At 43.8% G+C, this 20,903-nt stretch overlaps 1 protein-coding gene across 1 annotated transcript in view; it reads right to left on the bottom strand.

The window, feature by feature from the left end:
- The window catches only part of LOC132569577 (microtubule-associated protein 1B-like), a 110,108-nt gene extending 89,939 nt beyond the window's left edge, over positions 1 to 20,169 (bottom strand). Inside the window, exons 1-2 of the mRNA XM_060235793.1 lie at positions 19,882 to 20,169; positions 7,441 to 7,542 (exon numbers count right to left, since the gene is read on the bottom strand). Coding sequence (XP_060091776.1) covers positions 7,441 to 7,542; positions 19,882 to 20,059 — 280 coding nt within the window. The 5' untranslated portion in view covers positions 20,060 to 20,169. The remainder of the gene's footprint in view (positions 1 to 7,440; positions 7,543 to 19,881) is intronic.
- Between the last annotated feature and the right edge of the window lie 734 nt (positions 20,170 to 20,903).

Genomic DNA, 20,903 nt, shown 5'->3' with positions numbered 1-20,903 from the left:
TTCAAAGCAAGAAGTATGCTTGCAGGTCAAAGCTCAGAAGCTCTACAGCTCAATCTCTCAAGGATGGGTCACACAAGTGATTCTGAATCTGTATCAGATGTGCAAAATGGGACAGTTTCATATGTGGGCAAACCCCTTATGAACTAAGTTGCAGAGGGTATCAGAGGCATAAACTATAGGGGCAGTGGGTCCCTCCCCCATGATTTCCCAGAGGGAAAATGCCCTCTCTGAACTATCAGACATTCCAAGGCTTCCCAGCAGAGGTAATATCCACCCCCAAGCTGCCAGGTAGCCTCATGAAGCTGCTTAGGCTGTCAGGTTGGAGCGTTTTCCCTATGAGGAACCACTGAAGAGTCTGGGACTTTTCAATTTAGAAAAGAGACAACTAGGGAGGGACATGATAGAGGTTTATAAAATTATGCATGAGGTGGAGAGAATTAACAAAGACACATTTTTCCCCCTCTCCCAAAATACTAGAACTTGAGGGCATACAATGGTTCAGGACAAACAAAAGGAAATACTACTGTACACAGAGTGATAAAAATGTGGAGTTCACTGCCAGAGGATGTAATGATGGCCAGAGAAAAAATAGCTTAAAAAGGAATTAATAATAATAATAATAAATTATTTATACCCCGCCCTCCCCGCCAAGGCAGGCTCAGGGCGGCTTACAAAGCATGATATAATATCATGGTATAACAATAAACAGATAATAAAATCAATAAACAATGGCATAGGTACAATATATAAATTAATATTAAAATTAAGCTATTAAAATTAAGCTAAAAACAATACAATGGTGCTACAATCTCTGTTTATCCAAGATAGCATAATATTAGTTCTGGTTCCATCTTAAAAGGCTAATCGGAAGAGGGCAGTTTTGCAGGCCCTATGGAACTGATTGAGATCCCGTAGGACCCGCACCTCTTCCGGCAGCTGATTCCACCATTGGGGTGCTTTTATGGAGAAGGCCTGCTCCCTGGTTGTTTTAAGTTTGGCCTCCTTAGGCCCAGGGATTTTTAAAAGATTTTGTGAGCTGGAGCGCAGTGCTCCCTGGGGAACATATGGAGAGAGGCAGTCCCTAAGGTAGGCAGGTCCTCGGCCATATAGGGCTTTAAAAGTAATAACCAGCACCTTGTAACGAACCCGGTATACAATTGGCAGCCAGTGCAGTTCCCGCAGCCTAGGCCGCACATGTTCCCACCGAGGTAGTCCCACCAGCAGCCTGGCTGCCGCGTTCTGCACTAGCTGCAGTTTCCGGGTTCGGTACAGGGGCAGCCCCATGTAGAGGGCATTACAGTAGTCCAATCTTGAGGTGACCATCGCATGAATCAATGTTGCCAGGTCACCTCGCTCCAGGAAGGGGGCCAACTGCCTCGCCCGTCTAAGGTGAAAGAAGGCGGATTTGGCAGTGGCAGCTATCTGGGCCTCCATTGTCAGGGAAGACTCCAGTAGCACTCCCAAGCTCCTGACCTCGCGCACTGGTACCAGTGGTGCCCCGTCAAAAGCTGGAAGGGGAATCCCTCCTTCTGGACCACTGCGACCTAGGCAAAGGACCTCTGTCTTCGCTGGGTTCAAATTTGAGACCGGCCGGTAATGTGCCAATTCGGCCGGATCTGATGTAACATTTTTCAGGAGGGGGCGGACTATTGCCTCCTTCAGAGGGGGTTGGAAAAAGACCCTCCGAAAGAGATCTATTTATGATGTCCCGTATAGGACATCTTAGCTCCTCCTGGCAAGCTTTAATTAATCAGGAAGGGAAAGGGTCCAAATCGCAAGTTGTTGGGCGTGCAGCAGAGAGGATTCTGTCAACTTCCTCCAAGCTGAGAGGGTCGAAATGATCCAGGGGTTACTCAGTCTTTCACCAATCACGGACTAGTGGGCGGGGGGGAGGAGTGGCGTTGTTCATACGTGAGGCTTACTCCTTTAGGGCACTCCCAGCTCCAAAGATCGAGGGTATTGAATGTGCAGGTCTGGCGTGGGAGGTTGGAGAGGGGTTGGTGATTTGGCTGGTGTACCGTTCACCTAGCGCACCAGCCAATGCCTTACCGTCCCTGCTTGAGGCCATGGCAGGCTGGGCGTTGGATCACCCAAGGCTGGTGATCCTGGGTGACTTCAACGTCCATGCTGATGACCCGACCTCTAAGCCGGCGGCGGACCTAGTGTCATCCATGGCGACACTGGGACGCTCTCAATTTGTTACAACCCCCACTCACCAGGCTGGCCACATGTTAGACCTGATCTTTGCAGCCAGGGTTATGGTGGACGATGTAACTACAGAAGTAGTGCCATGGTCAGACCACCTTGCTCTCAGGGCTCGTATGGACATTCCACTCCAAACCTGCTTAGGCGACGAGCGTATTATGGCTTGCCCATGGAGCCAAATGGACCCGGAACGGTTCCAGATGGCTCTACAGAATCCCTGGCCCTCTGGCGGTTCCCTCGATGGCCTGATTGAGTCCTGGAATAGCCGGCTCTCTACAGCCATTGATGAGATCGCACCTCGGCACCCTCTGCGACCTCGGACTAGGCTGGCTCCGTGGTATAACCTGGAATTACGCCAGGTGAAACAGGGTCTCAGACGGCTAGAGAGGCAATGGCGGCGTACTCGGGACGAAGCGACTAGAGCATCTTATAGGGAATTTATGAGGTCCTATGAGATGGCAGTCAAGGCCGCAAAGAAGATATACTTTGCGGCTAAGATTGCGTCTGCAAATTCACGCCCGGCACAATTGTTTAGAACAATTCGGAACCTTACTACATTGCCACAAGGCAAACCAAATGTTAAGGAATTGGAGATAGGCTGTGAGGCTTTTGCGAAATTTTTTGCAGACAAAGTCCAATCGCTCCACCACGATTGCCCTGCCATGTTGGATACAGTAAGTAGACTCGAGGCTCCATGCCTGTCTTCTGGTTTGACCCTGGATCCTTTCAATTACATAGATTCATGGAAGATAAGTCTATCAATGGCTTCTAGCTATGGCGGCTGAGGGGAACCTCCATATTGAGAGCCAGTTGGGTGTAGTGGTTAAGTGCGCAGGCTCTTATCTGGAAGAACCGGGTTTGATTCCCCACTCCTCCACTTGCACCTGCTGGAATGGCCTTGGATCAACCATAGCTTTTGTAAGAGCTCTCTTAGCCCCACCCACCTCACAGGGTGTCTGTTGTGGGGAGCAGGAAGGTAAAGGAGATTGTGACCGCTCTGAGACTCTGAGATTCAGCGTATAGGGTGAGATATAAATCCAAAATCCAATTCAGTCTCTGAATCTCAGAGCCAGGAGAAAACACCAGGGGAAGGCCTCAGCCTCTATGCCCTGTTGTTGGTTGTCCAGAGGAACTGGTTGGCCACTGTGTGAGACAGGATGCTGGACAAGATGGACTATTGGTCTGATCCAGCAAGGCTCTTATGTTTTCAAGTTCAGACCAGTTGTCTTTACAGCAACTTTAAAAGGAGACACAGGGCTAGTTTTGTTGGTTTGTTTTTGTAAAGATGGGAGGGGGGCTTCAGTGTTTAGTTCTGTGTGTGAATAAACAACAGACAGGAAAAAGACCAAGGAAGAGGGGAAGTAAAGGATCAGTCCACAAGCAGTGAAGAGCCCTCAGTGGTCAGACTGAAGGATATATTTCCTGCAGCCTGCAGGAAAGGGTTGACTCGGGCAAGTACTTGGATGGGAGACCTCCTTGGAATACCAGGAGTCAGAACAGGGCAGGCTTTATTCAACCACCTCTCTGAATATATCCTCCAGGCATTGTGCCTTTTAGGCTCCCTCTCCCTCTCTCTCTCTCTCACACACACACACTCTCACAAACACAAACACAAAAATACAAAAAAAAAAATATCCCCATGCTTATTATTCATTAAACACTTTTTAAGGCAAGAAATCACAATACAATGGTTACTTTTTACAGCCTTCCCACCACTGAATTTTGTATCTGAGCAGGTACAACTGAATGTACCACTTCAGAGTCCATGTAGGGGTAATCTCATTTTAAATGTTCCCCTGACTTTTTTTTTAAATGGCTTCATGTAGCTTTCTGCTATGTCTTTCTTCCTTTCCTTTACTTCTTTCTTTCCATTTACATCCTGCCCTCCCCATAGGCAGGCTTAGAGTAGGTTACATCATAAAATCACACATTAAATCAATTTACTAATTAAAATACATTTAAAATGATCAGAGCATCAGCATCAATAACTAAGCAGTGCCTCAACAGATATCCACATTAATTCTTAGCAAACTTTTCACCAGTGCAGCATGCTGGGTTGACATTTTCACCAAGTTCTCCACTAGAACTCCCAGATCTCTTTCCTCTCAGTAATCACCATTCACACCTCATCTAGAGTAGCCAGGTCCAACTCAGGAAATACCTCGGGTCTTTGGGGGGTGGAGCCTGGTTCCCGTTCCCTAAAAAATAAATACAAATACTACAGTACATTTCCCCTGAATATACTCTTCATTTCCTCTTCCTCTTTTTTTTTCCTTCAAAGCAGCTGCACTTCCACTATATGAAAGTGAAATCTGTCATACCCCCACAAGTCCCTTGCCAGGCTTTGGTAGCATTTCCAAACATGGCTCTATTAAAGGGCATACACACACACAAATCAGCCAAAATAAAAACAATTTGCAAGCCCACACTTTTACTCAATTTACTCCCAGGAGTTGCTGAATGTAACAATTTTTCAACCAACTTCTTCAGACTAACACAGGAAAACCAAAGTAAGGAACAGAGCAGTCTAGGGGGTGGAGTTTTCCTCCATCTCATAATCAGGTTCTAGTTAACTCTTTAACCATTTCACTATACAAATGACTTTTGAAACACATACAAAACAAACAGAGGGATTCTGCTGTTTTCCCTTTCTCACACACTTCACACGCTCACCGGAAAGAGTCACATGGCTCTACCTGATTGTTTCCATCCCCATGCAGCTTTCCTCCTACTGAGATTTAAAAGCATACACACATTCCAAAACACAGTTTGCCTTCTAAGCCTGTCCAGATTTAAAGGCACAAGATGACTACTGGGGCAGGGCTTCCCCCGCCCCAGAAGTGAGGACTTCTGCAAAACTGGGGGAACCCCTTCCTGGTCCTGGGACTGGCAAGCCTAACCCCATCCCAACAGCATGAATGTAAAATCAGGGGTTTTATTTCAATGTGAATCTCCTTACATCTACTTTCACTGAACTTCATGTTCCATATCATTACCACTTGCCCAGTTTAGAGATGCCCTGTGCAGCAGAGTGGTAAAGCTGCAGGATTGCAGTCCTAAGCTCTTCTCACGACCTGAGTTCGATCCCGGCAGAAGCTGGGTTCAGGTAGCTGGCTCATGGTAGACTCAGCCTTCCATCCTTTCAAGGTCGGTAAAATGAGTACCCAGCTTGCTGGGGGGAAAGTGTAGATGACTGGGAAACGCAATGACAAACCACCCCATAAAAAAGTCTGCCGTGAAAACATTGTGATGCAATGTCACCCCAGAGTTGGAAATGACTGGTGCTTGCACAGAGTTCTATCTTTACCTTTAGAACACTTAACAATTTCTTTGATTTTCACTATCCTGCATAATTTGGTATCATCTGCAAATCTGACAATTCATAGTGTATATGTTAAGTGCCATCAAATCACTTATGATTTATGGCAACCCTACAAATAAATGTCCTCCAGAACATCATATCATTAACAGCCTTGCTCATGTCCTGCAACTAAGGGCCATGGCTTCCTTGACTGAATCAATCCATCTCATGTTGGATCTTTCAAGGGATCCAATTACAGATCATTATTATTTATAAACAGTACTGGTCCCAATATTAATTCTTATGGGACTCTACTTATTTCCTTCCATCACAACTATCCCTTCTATGCTTCCTGATTAACAATTTTTAAGAGGGCATGTCATTGCAAAGTGTACCTGGGATTTGACCAAGGAAAGTTAGCTAAGAGTTTTAACACACACATGTATGCAGTGCCCTCCAAAAGGAAAGAGAGATTCCTTACTGATTAGATAGGACCCCTACAGTGGACTGGTGCAGCCTATTAAAGCTAGTTCAACAGCTTGTTTGCTGTTATGAAATGGCGCACTGGATATATGGAAGCACTTGCTGGCATTTTATTTAATTAGAGCATACCTGTTAACTGAAGCAGTCATCAATCACATAATTTGACCTCTTTCCTCTTCACAGCAGCCATGTAAAACCAGCTGCATTGTGAGGAAACCATCCAGAGACTTGCTGCTGAATCTCCCTTCAGTTGTTTCCCACTCTGTTTTGAACATATTTATATGTATTTGAAATTCACACTCAGATTTTAAGATAATGGTTCTATGATTCATGGAGATGCTTTACTTTTACTCTGAAATGCAGGACCTGCCCCCACAATCAAATTAGAGTCTTAAAGCTCCTAAGAGGATAGGGTTGCCAAAATCCAGGTGAGCCCTGGAAAGTTCCTGGAATTACAACATATCTCTAGACTACTGAGATCAATTCCCTTGGAGAAAATGGCTGCTTTGGTGGGTAGACTCTATCTCCTCCCCAAACTCTGCCCTTCCCGGGTTCCATCCCCAAATCCTCAGGACTTTCCCAAACTGGACTTGGCAACCCTATAAAGTGGTATTCCACAACATTCTCTCTACTGCGTGTGTGGCACAGGAGTAGGATTGCAGAGTTTTTTTCCTTCCCTGCATTCATTTATTTGAGACTTTTCCATTTTATATACTGTTTCTGCAACACAACCAGGCTTCTTGGAATAGAAATAAAATTTTGCATCATGGCATGATACTGCATACGTCTTTAAATCTGCAAGCTGGTTCAGTTGAGCTAAGAACTTCAGTTTTAACCAATATGTGGATCAGGGAATTACCTAGTAATTATCTAAAATCAACTTCAACAGTGTATTTTACTAGTGCAGAAGAAATATGTGGAAAATGTAGAATAGCGCAAGTAAAACATCCACTCCAAAAATGAATCCCACTTGCTGAGTTCAAACACAGGATGACCAACAGCACAGATTTAAACTCCAGTAAATTCACCGACTTCAATGGATTTAGTAGGGTGTAACTCCACTCAAAATTGCACTGTAACATACTAATGTGGGATCAAAATTGCACTATAACATACTTATGTGGGAACTACTTCCTAGTAATCTTTTTAGTACTACAGCTAAAAACATATGCCTGACTAATTTGCACTGACATCAGCACAGACCTCATTTAGGATTTCACTGACAGCCACAAATGATTATATATACTAAATTATATATTAACAAATTAGTGTAACATCCCAAAAGTCCTATTTTATCCCGAAAACTAAGATATCCTACTAAAACAAAGTTGAGGCAAGCTAGCAGACATTTTAGATCTTTTAGAGCTTTTAATAATCCACTTTGGTTTTCACTATCCTGAACAATTTGGTTTGTGTGTGCCACATAGTAAAGATAGAAAGACATGCCTCACCTCGTACATCAGGAGAGAACCGAGCAGAATGGCGAGACACAAAAAGTTTAAGTTCTTGATCCAAGTTGCATTCAATTAGGTTTGTGTCCCATGATCGGATTCCTGTAAATCAAGAAAAAAAGAATGATGTGTATTCATCTCCAAAATTACAATGAATAGTTCTGAATACTTGTTCACCAAATCTAAACTTTATAAGTATTAGAGGGCTGGGACTAGGATTTCCTCCTGGAATTACAGTTTATCACCAGATTTTTGAGATCAACTCCTCTGGAAAAAATGGCAGCTTTTAAGAGTGGACTCTATAGCATCATATCCCCATTTTGCTTCTGCCTGTCCCCAAATGTTACCATCCCCAGGATCCACTCCCAAATCTCCAGGAATTTCCCAACATTTTAATCTGCACATTGTATAATTGTTTTGTATTGTGCTTTTATAACATCCTATTATATTCTAAGGCCTCTTGAGCACCACAAGAAAGGCAGCTGACAAATCTTTTAAACAAATAAAGTTGGAGTTGGCAACCCAGAGGCCCATTATGTATAAGTAAATGCACCCAACAAGGCCAGTTACATTGATCATTTACGTTTCTGAAAACAAAGCCATTTTCCAGACTGCCTTAAAATTCCATTTTCATTACCTAAAGTTACCAGAATTTTTCCTTTTGTCCAGACAACTTCATAAACATCCCAGTGCTGTCCCAGTTTTTCCTTATTTCCCCCTAATATTTTAAATTTTTTAATTGCAAAATTAATTTGAAGATAGCATCTTCCTCAGAATCAGACCATTTCCCCCCATCTTGAGGACTGTCACCCAAACCCATCCAGAAAGGGCAGGTTTGAGTGGTGTTTTGCCAGCATGGAAATGTTTCAGTGCTGGAGGGCACTTGCACTGAAGCAGAAATTCCCATTAGGAAGCCCAACACTAGCAGTCAATCATTGCCCTCTTTACCAATATTTCATTCAAATGCCAGAGACAATTATAGCACCTTTCTCAATGCCATTTTAAAAATATTGTCGTATCAAGCACACAAGTCTTTCTCTGTAACATCTGCTAAATCTGATGGTGCCACAGCTGTTGGAAGTGTTGAAAGTACTGACGCACCAATAAAAAGGGGAGGTATATCCTGACAAATGAAGATGAGGTCTTATCCAGGAGCAGTTCAGCAAAAAAGCACTCACAAGTGAAAACTGACTCCCCCCCCTACACCATCTCTCCCACATCCACAACTTTCCTCCCTACAGAATTGTGGTGGCTCATCTGCAAACATGTGCATTCACCTGCCTCATCTTTCTCAATCTCTCTTCCATTTGTTAAGTGGTCCTGTATGCCTGGGGGGTGTCAAACATGCGGCCTGAGGGCAGGGCCAGTGCTAGGCTTTCCGGCGCCCTAGGCAAATCACCCACTAGCACCCCTCCGACATTATTAAAAAATACAGGGAAATTGAAGAGTACCAGACTTGAAACTTTTCACATTTTTAATGTATTAATTTTTCAAAAAAAGTGATGTTATAAAAAAATTGTGAGAATAAGTGCTTGCCAGCCATGTTAGGAAGGAGGGTGGCAGGACAGGATGAGGTGGGAGGCCAAGTCACACATCGGGGAGAGGGGGGTGGCTTGGCTTTGTTGAGGGCAGCTTGGTGATGGGAAAGGACAAGGTGACAGTGGTCAGGAGCCAGAGTCATGCATCAGGGCCAGAGTCAGGCCAGGTGGTGCCCTAGGCAACTGCCTACTTTGCCTAATCCCATGCACCAGCCCTGCCTGAGGGCCAGATCAGGCCCACAGAGGACTCCTATCAGGCCCGTGAGCAACTCACTTTCACTTGCTTCCTTCTTTCTCTCTTGCTTCCTCCTGCCTCACAGCTTGCTTTGCCAGGCTTGCTCAATTACACAGGGGCTACAGAGCAAAATCTCTATTTTCTCCATTTGCTGACCAGCACATGAAGCAACTTATGTACAAAAGCTCACAATGCCCAACCATTTCATGTTTTCCCCTGGGTCATAGGCCCAAAGCATTGGCCATTAGATTTCTGTAATGAACGTCAATAAACCATAAGTAGATTTGCAGATTACAGACACACACCTGAACAACTTACTCAAGATTGCTACAGCACATTGTTTCCAGATTTTGATGCAACAATTCAGAGCAAGAGGTGTCAATTATCAGAGACTGTTAAATAAACAAAATAATCTTTTAATCATATTTTAAGTTTCTAAACATCTTTAATTGTGTTTGCCTGTGTCCTTTATAAAGTTTATATCTCTGTTAACTGGCATTACATTTTATGACACACATGGTCTGGCCTGATAAGGTCTCATTTATGTCAGATCTGGCCCGCATAACAAATGAGTTTGACACCCCTGTGTATGCAATAACTTGAAAATAAGGATACACAGGGATCTCCATGAGGTAGGGTTCCCAAATCCCCCGCTAGGCCTGGAGACCCCCGATTTGGAGCCTCCTTCCCCCGCTGGCCATAAAAGGGAAAGCGGGGGGGGGGAGAACGGCAGCCCTTCCCCCCAGCCCCGATCGCAGCAGCCAGAGCTCTTCCGTTTTCTCAGGTTGCTTCCCGCCCCCAGTCAGCTGGCCGGCGAAGGGAGGGTAGCCCAGCCACGCCCCCAAAGGACCATGTGCCTTTGCACCTCTGGAGGTGAGTTCTGCCGGCTTCCTATTCCATGCCATAAAGTGCCCAGCTGGTGTGCCTGTGTTGCTGTGAGAAGCTGGCAGCAACTCGTGAGTACAGAGTCCCCTGCATCAGATTTGCCAGAAACGGGGGGGGGGGGGGAGGGGGAGGGGGGTGGAGAGGGAAACGTCTTCTCATAGGGTATAATGGGGAATTGATCTGGAGGTTTCGGGGGCTCTGGGGGAGCTGTTTTTTGAGGTAGAGGCACCAAATTTTCAATATAGTATCTAGTGCCTCTCCCCAAAGTATCCCCCAAATTTCAAAACGATTGGACCAGGGGGTCCAATTCTATGAGCCCCAAAAGAAGGTGCCATTATCCTTCATTATTTCCTATGGAAGGAAGACATTTAAAAAGGTGTGCTGTCCCTTTAAATGTGATGGCCAGAACTCTCTTGGAGTTCAATTATGCTTGTCACACTCTTGTTCCTGGCTCCGCCCCAATGTCTCCTGGCTCCACCCCCAAAGTCCCCAGATATTTCTTGAATTGGACTTGGCAACCCTACCATGAGGCTGCTACAGCACTTCAATGCATGTGCAAAAATAGGGAGAGTGGAAAAACAGTACTCAAATGTGAATTTGAACAGGTGGAAGACTGACAGGGGAAGACCAAAGAAAATACGTCAGTGTAAACTGATTACATTGATAGTGCAATCATCAGAATTGTCATGACACCAATGAGAACACAAAAGGCAACTACAGTCTAGAAAATGCCAAAGAAGAGTCTTCATTTGAAGATAAATCTGGACTTTTTGAAGATAAATCTGGACTTTTAAAAACTAATTTGGGATACCCAAGAAGCTTATAGCAATACTAAATTGCACACGTGTAGTCATTGCAAACAAACAGGCACAGCAGAATCTCAGAGAAGAATGTGATGAGGGGGAAAAAAGATCCAGCAACAGCAGTCAAAAGCAGTGAGGGAGGGAGTGGAAACTGGATTTCCCTCCCCTTATGAGTCTTCACGGGTCCCTCTCTGCATATCTATATTCAACAAAGACACCTACCCACTGGAGTCGTTTTGTAGAAAAATAGGTGGAGGAGCTCATCCAGGAACTGTTATGCAGCTGTACCTACTATTCAATGGACAAGGTAGGTAGGTGGCGGGAGGAGGGGGGCCGTTAGAAAGGTTCTGGAGCTGTGCTCCTGCTGAATTCAAGGCCTGCCTACCTGTAATTTTTCTGCTTTCATAAGATACATTAAAATATGTTCTCCATATTCTTCTCCATTTAAATGTCCAATTATTCAAGACCGTTGAATAGTCTCAATTACTGCTATAGAAAGCCAGATCTCAGAAGCTAAGCAGGGAAGACCATCAGGGAATACCAGGGTCACTACTCAGATTAAAACAAACCACCTCTGAACATCTCTAGCCTTGAAAACCTTATGGGGTTGCCATAAATGGATGGCTACTTGACGGCAAATACACACACACACTCAGAGTTGACATCTGCTCTAGCTGTTGTATGTACCACTTTAATAACTTTTTATTAGGACATATATTTGTCACTATATAGCAGACCTGTTATTGGTTCAATCCAATCTACAGCAATGATACATAACACTAAATGTCCCACACATAAAGCCCAAATAATTTATGCCCAAAAATGATTTAGTCACATTTAATTTTCAAAGGACAAAATACAGATAAAATTTGTTTTCCTTATGGTTCTCCTTTATACCATGTAAAATAAAACTAATATGCCTCTTCTACCAGGCATTTGTAAATTAAGATCACAAGCTACAACAGACTCCAAAATAACTGGTACCACCTTGAACATGAACCTAAAATCAGTCTTTCTATATAACACCCAGCTGGAACAACAGAATAGGAAAACTCAAAGATTATTATAGCACTTGAATGGGTTGATTTTTCTGTTTTTATATCTTAAATTTTATGTTCCATGTATTTACATGAGTGTGTAAGCCGCCCTAAGCCGGCCTTCATGGGGGAGGGCGGGATATAAATTGAATTAAATAAATAAATAAATGTTCTCATTAATACTGCATTTAGGGTTGCCAGGTCTGTGCTGGAAAATATCTGGAGACTTTGGGGGTGGATCTAGGAGAGGGCGGGAGTTTGGGGAAGGGGGGGCCCTCAGTATGGTACAATGCCATAAAGCCTATTCTTCAAAGCAGCCATTTTCTTCAGGGGAGTTGATCTCTGTCAGCTTGAGATCAGACATAAAAGTGGAAGACCTCCAGGCCCCACTTGGAAGTTGGTAACTCTAACTGAACTTCCTGCGACTGCAATATAATCATTATTTACTTTGCGCTTTGCATATAAACTTCTCATTTACTTCAAAATGTACCTTGCATTTAGGACATCCTGCCTCAAGCAAGATCACCACCTTGGTCCTACTCACAATATCTACGCCAGTTTGGTGTAGTGGTTAAGTGTGTGGACTCTTATCTGGGAGAACCGGGTTTGATTCCCCACTTCTCCACTTGCACCTGCTGGAATGGCCTTGGGTCAGCCATAGCTCTGGCAGAAGTTGTCCTTGAAAGGGCAGCTGCTGGGAGAGCCCTCTCCAGCCCCACCCACCTCACAGGGTGTTTGTTGTGGGGGAGGAAGGTAAAGGAGATTGTGAGCCGCTCTGAGACTCTTCGGAGTGGAGGGTGGGATATAAATCCAATATCTTCTTCTTCTTCTTCTTCAAATACAAATGTGTTAAAAGTGTAAAATTTAAGCTTTGCCTAGCCTCCAGTCACCATGAAAGAAAATAACAACGTAAGAGAAGCCATGTTGGATCAGGCCAATGGCCCATTCAGTCCAACACTCTGTGTCACATGGTGGCCAAAAAACCCAAGTGCCATCAGGAGGTCCACCAGTGGGGCCAGGACACTAGAAACCGTCCCACTGTGCCCCCTCCAAGCACCAAGAATACAGACCATCACTGCCACAGACAGAGAGTTTCAACGATAAGCTGTGGCTAGTAACCACTGATGGATCTCTGCTCCATATGCTTATTCAATCCCCTCTTGAAGCTGTCTATGCTTGTAGCCACCGCCACCTCCTGTGGCAGTGAATTCCATGTGTTAATCACCCTTTGGGTGAAGAAGTACTTCCTTTTATCAGTTTTAAATTGATTGCTCAGTAATTTCATTGAATGCCCATGAGTTCTTGTATTTTGAGAAAGGGAGAAAAGTACTTCTTTCTCTACCTTCTCTATCCCATGCATAATCTTGTAAACCTCAATCATATCACCCCTCAGTCGACATTTCTCCAAGCTAAAGAGCCCCAAGTGTTTTAACCTTTCTTCATGGGGAAAGTGTTCCAGCCCTTTAATCATTCTAGTTGCCCTTTTTTGCACTTTTTCCAATGCTATAATATCTTTTCTGAGATGCAGGGACCAGAATTCCAAATAAAGCTGCACCATCGATTTATACAGGGGCATTATGATACTGGCTGATTTGTTTTCAATTCCCTTCCTAATAATTCCCAGCATGGTGTTGACCTTTTTTATTGCAATGGCACACTGCCTCAACATTTTCAGTGAGTTATCTACCACGACCCCAAGATCAGTCTCCACCAGTTCATACCCCATCAACTTGTATTTATAGTTAGGATTTTTGGCCCCAATGTGCATTACTTTGCACTTGGACACACTGAACCTCATTTGCCATGTTGATGCCCACTAGCCCAACCTCGACAGATCCCTTTGGAGTGCCTCACAATCCTCTCTGGTTCTCACCACCCTGAACAATTTAGTGTCATCTGCAAACTTAGCTACTCCACTGCTTACTCCAACTCCAAATTATTAATGAACAAGTTAAAAAGCATCGGACCCAGAACTGAGTCCTGTGGCACCTCACTGCTTACCATACTCCACTCTGTTTCCTATTAATTAACCAGTTTTTGATCCACAAGAAGACTTGTCTTTTTACCCCATGACTCTTGAGCTTATTAAGGAGTCTTTGATGAGGAACTTTATCAAAAGCTTTCTGGAAGTCAAGGTAAACAACATCTATGGGGTCCCCTTTGTCCACATGATGAGAAAGATGAGAAACTGTGATTCTAGCCAGTAAAAGCAGGGTAACTAACTTGTGGTGAGATCTTATTATGAACACTGTATCAGTATCTCTCCTCCCATATTAGTTATACCATGCTTTTCTCCCCAGTCGGGTTCCAAAGCAGTTTACAACATTCTCATTGCCTCTGTTTTATCCCTACAACAATAACACTGTGAGGCAGATTAGGCTGAGATTGTCACCCAGCAAGCTTCCATGGAAAAGGATCTCACATAAGGTGTTTCAGGATCCTGGGCAGGAATAACTTTTGTTGTTCAGTTCTTCCCTCAAAGGCAAAACTGTATGACATGCAAACTTTCTATTAGTCACTCCGCAATCAGGAGAAAGGCATGCTATTGTAAACATCAGTAGTAACAAATATGTACAGCAGTGTACCAAATTACCTTTTCATTCTTGGCCTTCTTTTAAATTGCAGCTTTTTGTTTATAACAAGCTTTTAGTTCACACAGCTCATGTTTGAATGGGAACTCCAACAACCAGCTTTCTTATTCCTAAACTTTTCCTGAAGACAATCCATCAACAGAAGACAGTCTTTGTTTGGGACTCATATATTAATTCTTTTTCTACTGAAGAAATCACACCATTTATATTCTCTGTTGTCCTTCATATACAACAGTATTATTCAGGAAGACCAGCCAATGAGGTGTCTGAGACAACTGTGGAGTACCAACTAATGACTGCCAGCTACTGGGCGTATTTGGGCTAAGCAACTTGTCATGTGGATTTGTGGGTGCTTAAAAAGCAGGTATTATGTGTGATTGTTCCTAAAATGTTTAGATTTATGTAGCTTACATCTCCATTTCAATGTTTAAGAATAAGACAAAATAATACATAGCACTGGAATATTTTAAGCTGAAGTCCATTTTTAAAAATATATATTTATATTTTTGTAAAAGTCTATAAAAGATGTGAATTCTACTAAATATTGTTCACAAGCAGTTTATGCTGTATTCTTTTAAAAGACTTCATACAACGGTTCTACAGGGCAGAATAAATGTGTTGTAAAAATAAATACAAATTGGTTGCTGTGTCTCATTTCAAAAGGTCACCTGCCTTTTTCAGGTGGCAGATGTTTAAACAAACTCAAGTGTAAAAACTAAAGAAACTCCAAAACTGATCAACCAACTTAACTTACGAAAAGAAGACCAAGTCAATTCTTGCACAAGCATATAAGGTATGCTATTTATTCTCCCCTAAGAAGAGGCAGGGTTGACCAAACGAAGAGCAAGGCAGTCTTCCCTACAACTATAGGAGGACTACTGCTAGCTGGACCATTAATTATAACAGCATCTTATCCCTAAAGTACAAAATATATTCTTCTGTTGTGGAAGTTAGGAAGCAGGTAGACTCCTAGAGAGCCATGCTGTAGTTAACAAGAGATTGCCTCAAGAGCACCAACTTTTATAGTTCAGCAAGTAGGGTTGCCAACCCTTTGGAGAAAGGAGGGACCTCAGCAGATTATAATGCTGTGGAGTCCACCATCCAAAGTAGACATTTTCTTCAATGGAACTGATCTGTCATCTGTAGATCAGCTGCTATTCAATAAGATCTCCAGGCCCCACCTGGAGGCTGACAACCCTATCTGCCAGTAAGAACTGCCCTTCAGATATCAAAGGGCTTACCTGCAGCAGCAATGAAAGCTCATTGAGGGGAGAAAAAGTGTCCAGTTGGTTTCTTCTTAACATGTAATTCTTAAAGTAGTTATTACTTTAATTTACAGTTAGACACAGCAGCAGCAACAACAGAGGTGACTTTGCATTTCTCATGGCAGTTGTAGTTACAACTCCTGGAGCAGATGAAATGGGCAGACAGGAAAAGGCTGTCCAAAAAATGTTCATGTGGCAATTTTAATCTAGTGTTGCTGGACAGATGAGAAACACATATTTTAAGAAATCATCACAGAGTATGATACATTGTTCTTATTTCATGGTTCCTAGTTTTTAAAAGAATTCCAAATGAGTGAATGATCATATGCAGGATCAAACCACATGGATAGGGAGAAGCCATGGCTCAGTGGTTCGCCATGTGCTGCTTTGCATGCAGAAGTTCCCAGGTTTGATTCCTGGCATCTCCAGTTAAAAGGATGAGGTACCAGGTAATGTGAAATACCTCTAACCAACAACATGAAGAGCTGTTTCTGGACACAGTAGACAATGATGACCTTGATAGATCAGTTATCTAACTTGGCATAAGGCAGGTCCATGTGTATATGCCCATGTCATAAGACAGGATTCATAAACATGTGTTCTAACACAGCCACATTTACATTTATCACTAATCATGAAAATTAAGCAGCTATTATATAAATACAGCCTAAGCAAAGCCTAGTCATACTTTTATCCTGCCCTCCTCAGAAATTCAGAGCAGCATACATGCTTTTCTCCTTCTGCTTTTTAGTCTCGCAAAAAAACAACAGTGAGGTAGATTAGACTAAAATAGAATGACTGGCCCAAGGTCATCCAGCTTTGTAGCAGAATGGGAGATTGAACCCAAATATCTCCCCATTTCTAGCATTATGCTCTAACCATTACACTAAACTGGTTCTTATCAGCCTGTGATACTCTTATGGAAGTAAAGAAAGCCAGAACAATGGCATTAATGCACAACATTGTAACATATTAACAATTCACAGCAAGCATGTCTAACAATGCAGCACACCATGACTCAGCAGTTCTAAAAGAGACACAACACAAAACTGTGAAAAACAAAAAATGGTTTCTAAGATCTGAAGTAAAATGGGATTTTTTAAAAAAAATCTGCTGCTAGATTGAACATAATGAAAATTCAGCTGAGACAAGATTATTTGTTTCCTTCTGTGAGAAGAGAAGCAGGTCGGACAGTCAGGTTTCCGTTAGCAACCTGGGCACACCCACAAATCTTGAGTTCTGTATAGATCCAAGAGTCAATCTTTCTTAAAAAGTAAAAGGGCTCAATAACTTGTTAAAGTGAAAAGCTCAGTAAGTGATGCTTGAACCACAACTAGGTAGCACTGCAAACTCAAGACCTCTCTCAAAAATATTTAAAGAGAATAATCTTCTTCCATCAGGCCTTCAAGATAACCCTTCAATTAGACATTGGTAAATGATCTCGTCTCAGATTTCTCTGCAGCATCTTCAAGGGTGGTGCCCAAGGGAAGCATAGAGTTGATATTGTGAAACCTGAAATCCTGGAGGCCTTGTTAAGAATCTATAGTTCAAGTGATGAATTATGGCTTTTAGCTCATTAAGTATTTTTCCAAAAAGAAGAGATCTATTAAATCCATACATGTGCCATGGAAATAAATTTTTGGACTTCCACAGTCCAAGTTCAACATCAACCCAATGATACGCCCAGGCACTCAATTCTACAAAAATTATTAACCATCCATTACTCAAAAATTCAAAGAATGGATGTTGGTTCTAGGTAACTAAAGCCAACCTTATGCAGTAAGAAAATGGCAATTAGAATAGCACTGGTGCAGAACTTCTCAGGCTTAAACTACTTTTTTTCTGTGATAAGATGACATCATACCTTCAGTGAACAAAACACATCCATGTACTGTACAATGTTAAGTGAAATACAGTTGAGTTCAAATTCAGATTTCAGATAAAAGACAAAATTACCAGTGGAGTATAAAACAAAGATTATCAGTCACACTCACATTAGTTTCCAGGCACTGAACAAAAGAGACCATGACTATGTCAATTTTTAATACAGGTGGCCCTGTTTTCCTTGGCTGAAAGGGAGTGAATCAACAATACAAAGAGCCAACTGAAGTACACCTTGGTATGCTGAACCACACCTATATAGCAAGAATAATCAGTTACCTAAAGGTTTCTCTGAAAATAGCAAGTTCCTCTTCCTCTCCTTTCTTAAATAAAACCATCACACATTTGGAATCAAAATGCATTCAATTAAAGCTTATTTGTATAAAATCAATGAGTGCCACAAGTATGGTCTTTTAATATAAGATCTAGAATTTATATTATGGGCATTACACATTAGCATTCCTCAGAATGATAAATTGCATTACATTTAAGCACATCACCAAGAATGACTCCATTGTTCCCTCCCATCATATTCCAACATGTAAATTATATAAAATAAAAGGTACGTTGGCCAACTTGTTCACAGTAGTGGAAATCTGTAGTGGAACAATGTCAAGCTTTGAGAGGAAGTACTCAACATTTTATAACAGGCATTTCTATTCTCTGCTGTTGATTCTGCTTCTTTTGATAAAAGTCTTGATTTTGTAACTGGAGCAAACCCATGAAAAGCCATGAGTGCCTGAAAGTTAGAAACAAAGAGAGCTGATGCATTTTTTATTATCAGGAGCGGCACAGTCTGCAATGCAACATCTCTCCTGATCCTTTTTTCTCTTCAGTTTTCAGAGAGCAGAGGCAGATTGATTGCAAATGGATATTTAATGTAATTTCCTTTTTCTCCTTGACTGTGTGAACGCCCTTTGTCCGCTATGGGCTGCCATAGGGACCGCACTGCGGACTGCACCACGCCCACAAGCCGGTATCTCTGGGCAGACTCCCCAGCAGCAGCACCAAGAGGCGAAAAAGAGAAAGCAAAGGAGGCACTGTTGCTGGCTCCGCAAAAGACCAGAACGATCTCAGCTCTGAGCCAGCGGGGGAGGGGGGGAGGTCTGGGGTGCGTGTAAATGTCAATAGCAAGAGAGGAGTTGGAAAGATTTGCAGAAGGAATGAGTGGAGCTAACTCAAGATCAGCAGCGTGTGTTCCAATCCCACCTTCCTGGTGCCGCAAAATGTCAAAGCCAACTGCAGATCTTTGTGTGGGAGAAGCCAAAGAAATCTTCCTCCTCCCTTCTCTATTGCTGCTGCAGCAGCTCGACAACCATGTACATCTCCAGATGCTGCATCTCATACTAACCGGACAGATTCACAATATCTTGGAACCAACTCCCCCCCCCCCCCCCCCCCGCTTTAACCTCATTATGTTCCTGAGATTTCTCCCTTTTTTTGTGCCTGGCAATAGAGGAAGGTCTAGAGAGAGAGAATAGTGCACTCTGAATTAATAAAAGCTCTCCTGAAGTGTATGTGTGTGTGTGGGGGGGGGGGGAATAGCTCTCTTTTTTAAAAAGTCAGCCAAGTCATTTATTCCATCTATTAAAGAAAACTGCAGCCATCCAGAGAAGAAAACACACCCTTCAGTAAATCCAGCTGCAGACTCTCCTTTATCCCATACTGCAACGCAACTCTCCGAGAAGAAGTGAGAATCTGGAAGGGATGCAGAAGAGACGGAGGGGCTGAGTGGATATTGCTGCCAACTCTAGTACTGCAGCTCCTAGACAGAGGATCACACCCCCCCACACACACACACACAGTCACACAATACACATAGACACAAAGGGGGGAGGAGAAGGGAGTGGTTGCATCAGATTTTCTTTTTCTCCATCATTCTTTGTGGCTGGGTTATGAAGTCTGCAAACATGAATTTCATGCCAAACGACAATGGACTGAGGATGTGGCGGGGAGGAGGCTCTGCCAAGGTTATGCAGTCATTGACTTTTTATTGCAGAGAAGCACTCTCCTTCCTTCCTCCGCCAGCAGCACGCGAGACGGCGAGCGCAAAGGACTTTTGTGCAACCTGTAGGTCGCCTCCAGTCCCTGCCGCCCCTTCCCACAGCCGAGCATTGGGTGGGAGGGAGAGCGAGAGATGGTAACTCCTTCTCAGGGATACTGAAGGAGACGGGGTGGGGGTGGGAGATGCGTGCAGCCGTCTTACCTCGCTCTATGTTGGCTATAGCTCGCCGGAGATGCTCCTCGGTGACCAGCTCGCCTACAACGACCAGCAGATAAAATTTGCTGTCGAGAAAGCGATGAGACAGGCTAGGCGAGGGGGGGACGGCATTGGGGAGGCTACAAGACGGCTCCGACTCCGGTTCCAGCACCACCGTCGCCATCCTGGCAAGCCCCTCTCCTCCTCGCTCTTCTCCCTTCAGGCGGCACCGAAGGAAGAGAGCAAAATGAAAAGCTTTAGTTCCCAAAGGCGCCTCCCTCGGCAGGGGAACCGCGCGCCAACAGGCACCACCGCGCTCCAGGCAGCTGGGCGAGTGAGGGAGGGCGGGGAGGCGGCGGCGCTTTTATACCGAGACAGTGCAGGGCTGGGACCGGGCGAGGCGGAGGAGGAGACCCAGCGCAGCCACGCGCGCTGCTGCCGCTCCTGCTTTGCCAGCATCCACCATACACTGCTGATGTCATCTGCAGCAAATCATTCCCATCGCTGCCTCCGGAAGCAGAAAGGACGAGGTGTGCGAACAATGCCCAGAAAGGCAGAGCAAAGGCTAAGGGCCTGCGTGGGGCCCTCTCCATTGCCCGCATAAAGCCAGTCTGTTAACACACGCAGAGGGGCTGTTTGCACACGCACTCGCATTCAAACCAAGAGAACAAAAGTTCGGGGGGGAGGGTTAGCTCTTTCTCCCTAGCTGAAACTGAAGACAAACGGTGTGGTGTGTGTTATTCCATCATTTAGGGGCTCCACCAGGCCTTTTTGGATTTCCCAGGATTTGGCAGATATCTGAGTTCCTGCCCACTACCACCCTCTGAGTAAATCAAGGCCATGTTTGGGAGGCATGGTATCTATTGCTCAGTCCTACTTCAACTCCTTTGGTATGGCCCAAAATCATGTGTCCAAGCAACTGCCCCTCACAATCTGACCAATTTATACCAGTGCCCTTTGCAGTTTTGCAGAGGATACTAAGTAAGCAGTTCTTGGGGTGCTGTGTGATAGAAAAAGCAATGGATCAA

This window comes from Heteronotia binoei, chromosome 4, assembly GCF_032191835.1.
Source record: "Heteronotia binoei isolate CCM8104 ecotype False Entrance Well chromosome 4, APGP_CSIRO_Hbin_v1, whole genome shotgun sequence".
Classification (NCBI taxonomy): domain Eukaryota; kingdom Metazoa; phylum Chordata; class Lepidosauria; order Squamata; family Gekkonidae; genus Heteronotia; species Heteronotia binoei.
The sequence above is the reverse complement of the archived record's forward strand: the minus strand, read 5'-3'. Positions and strand labels throughout refer to the sequence as shown.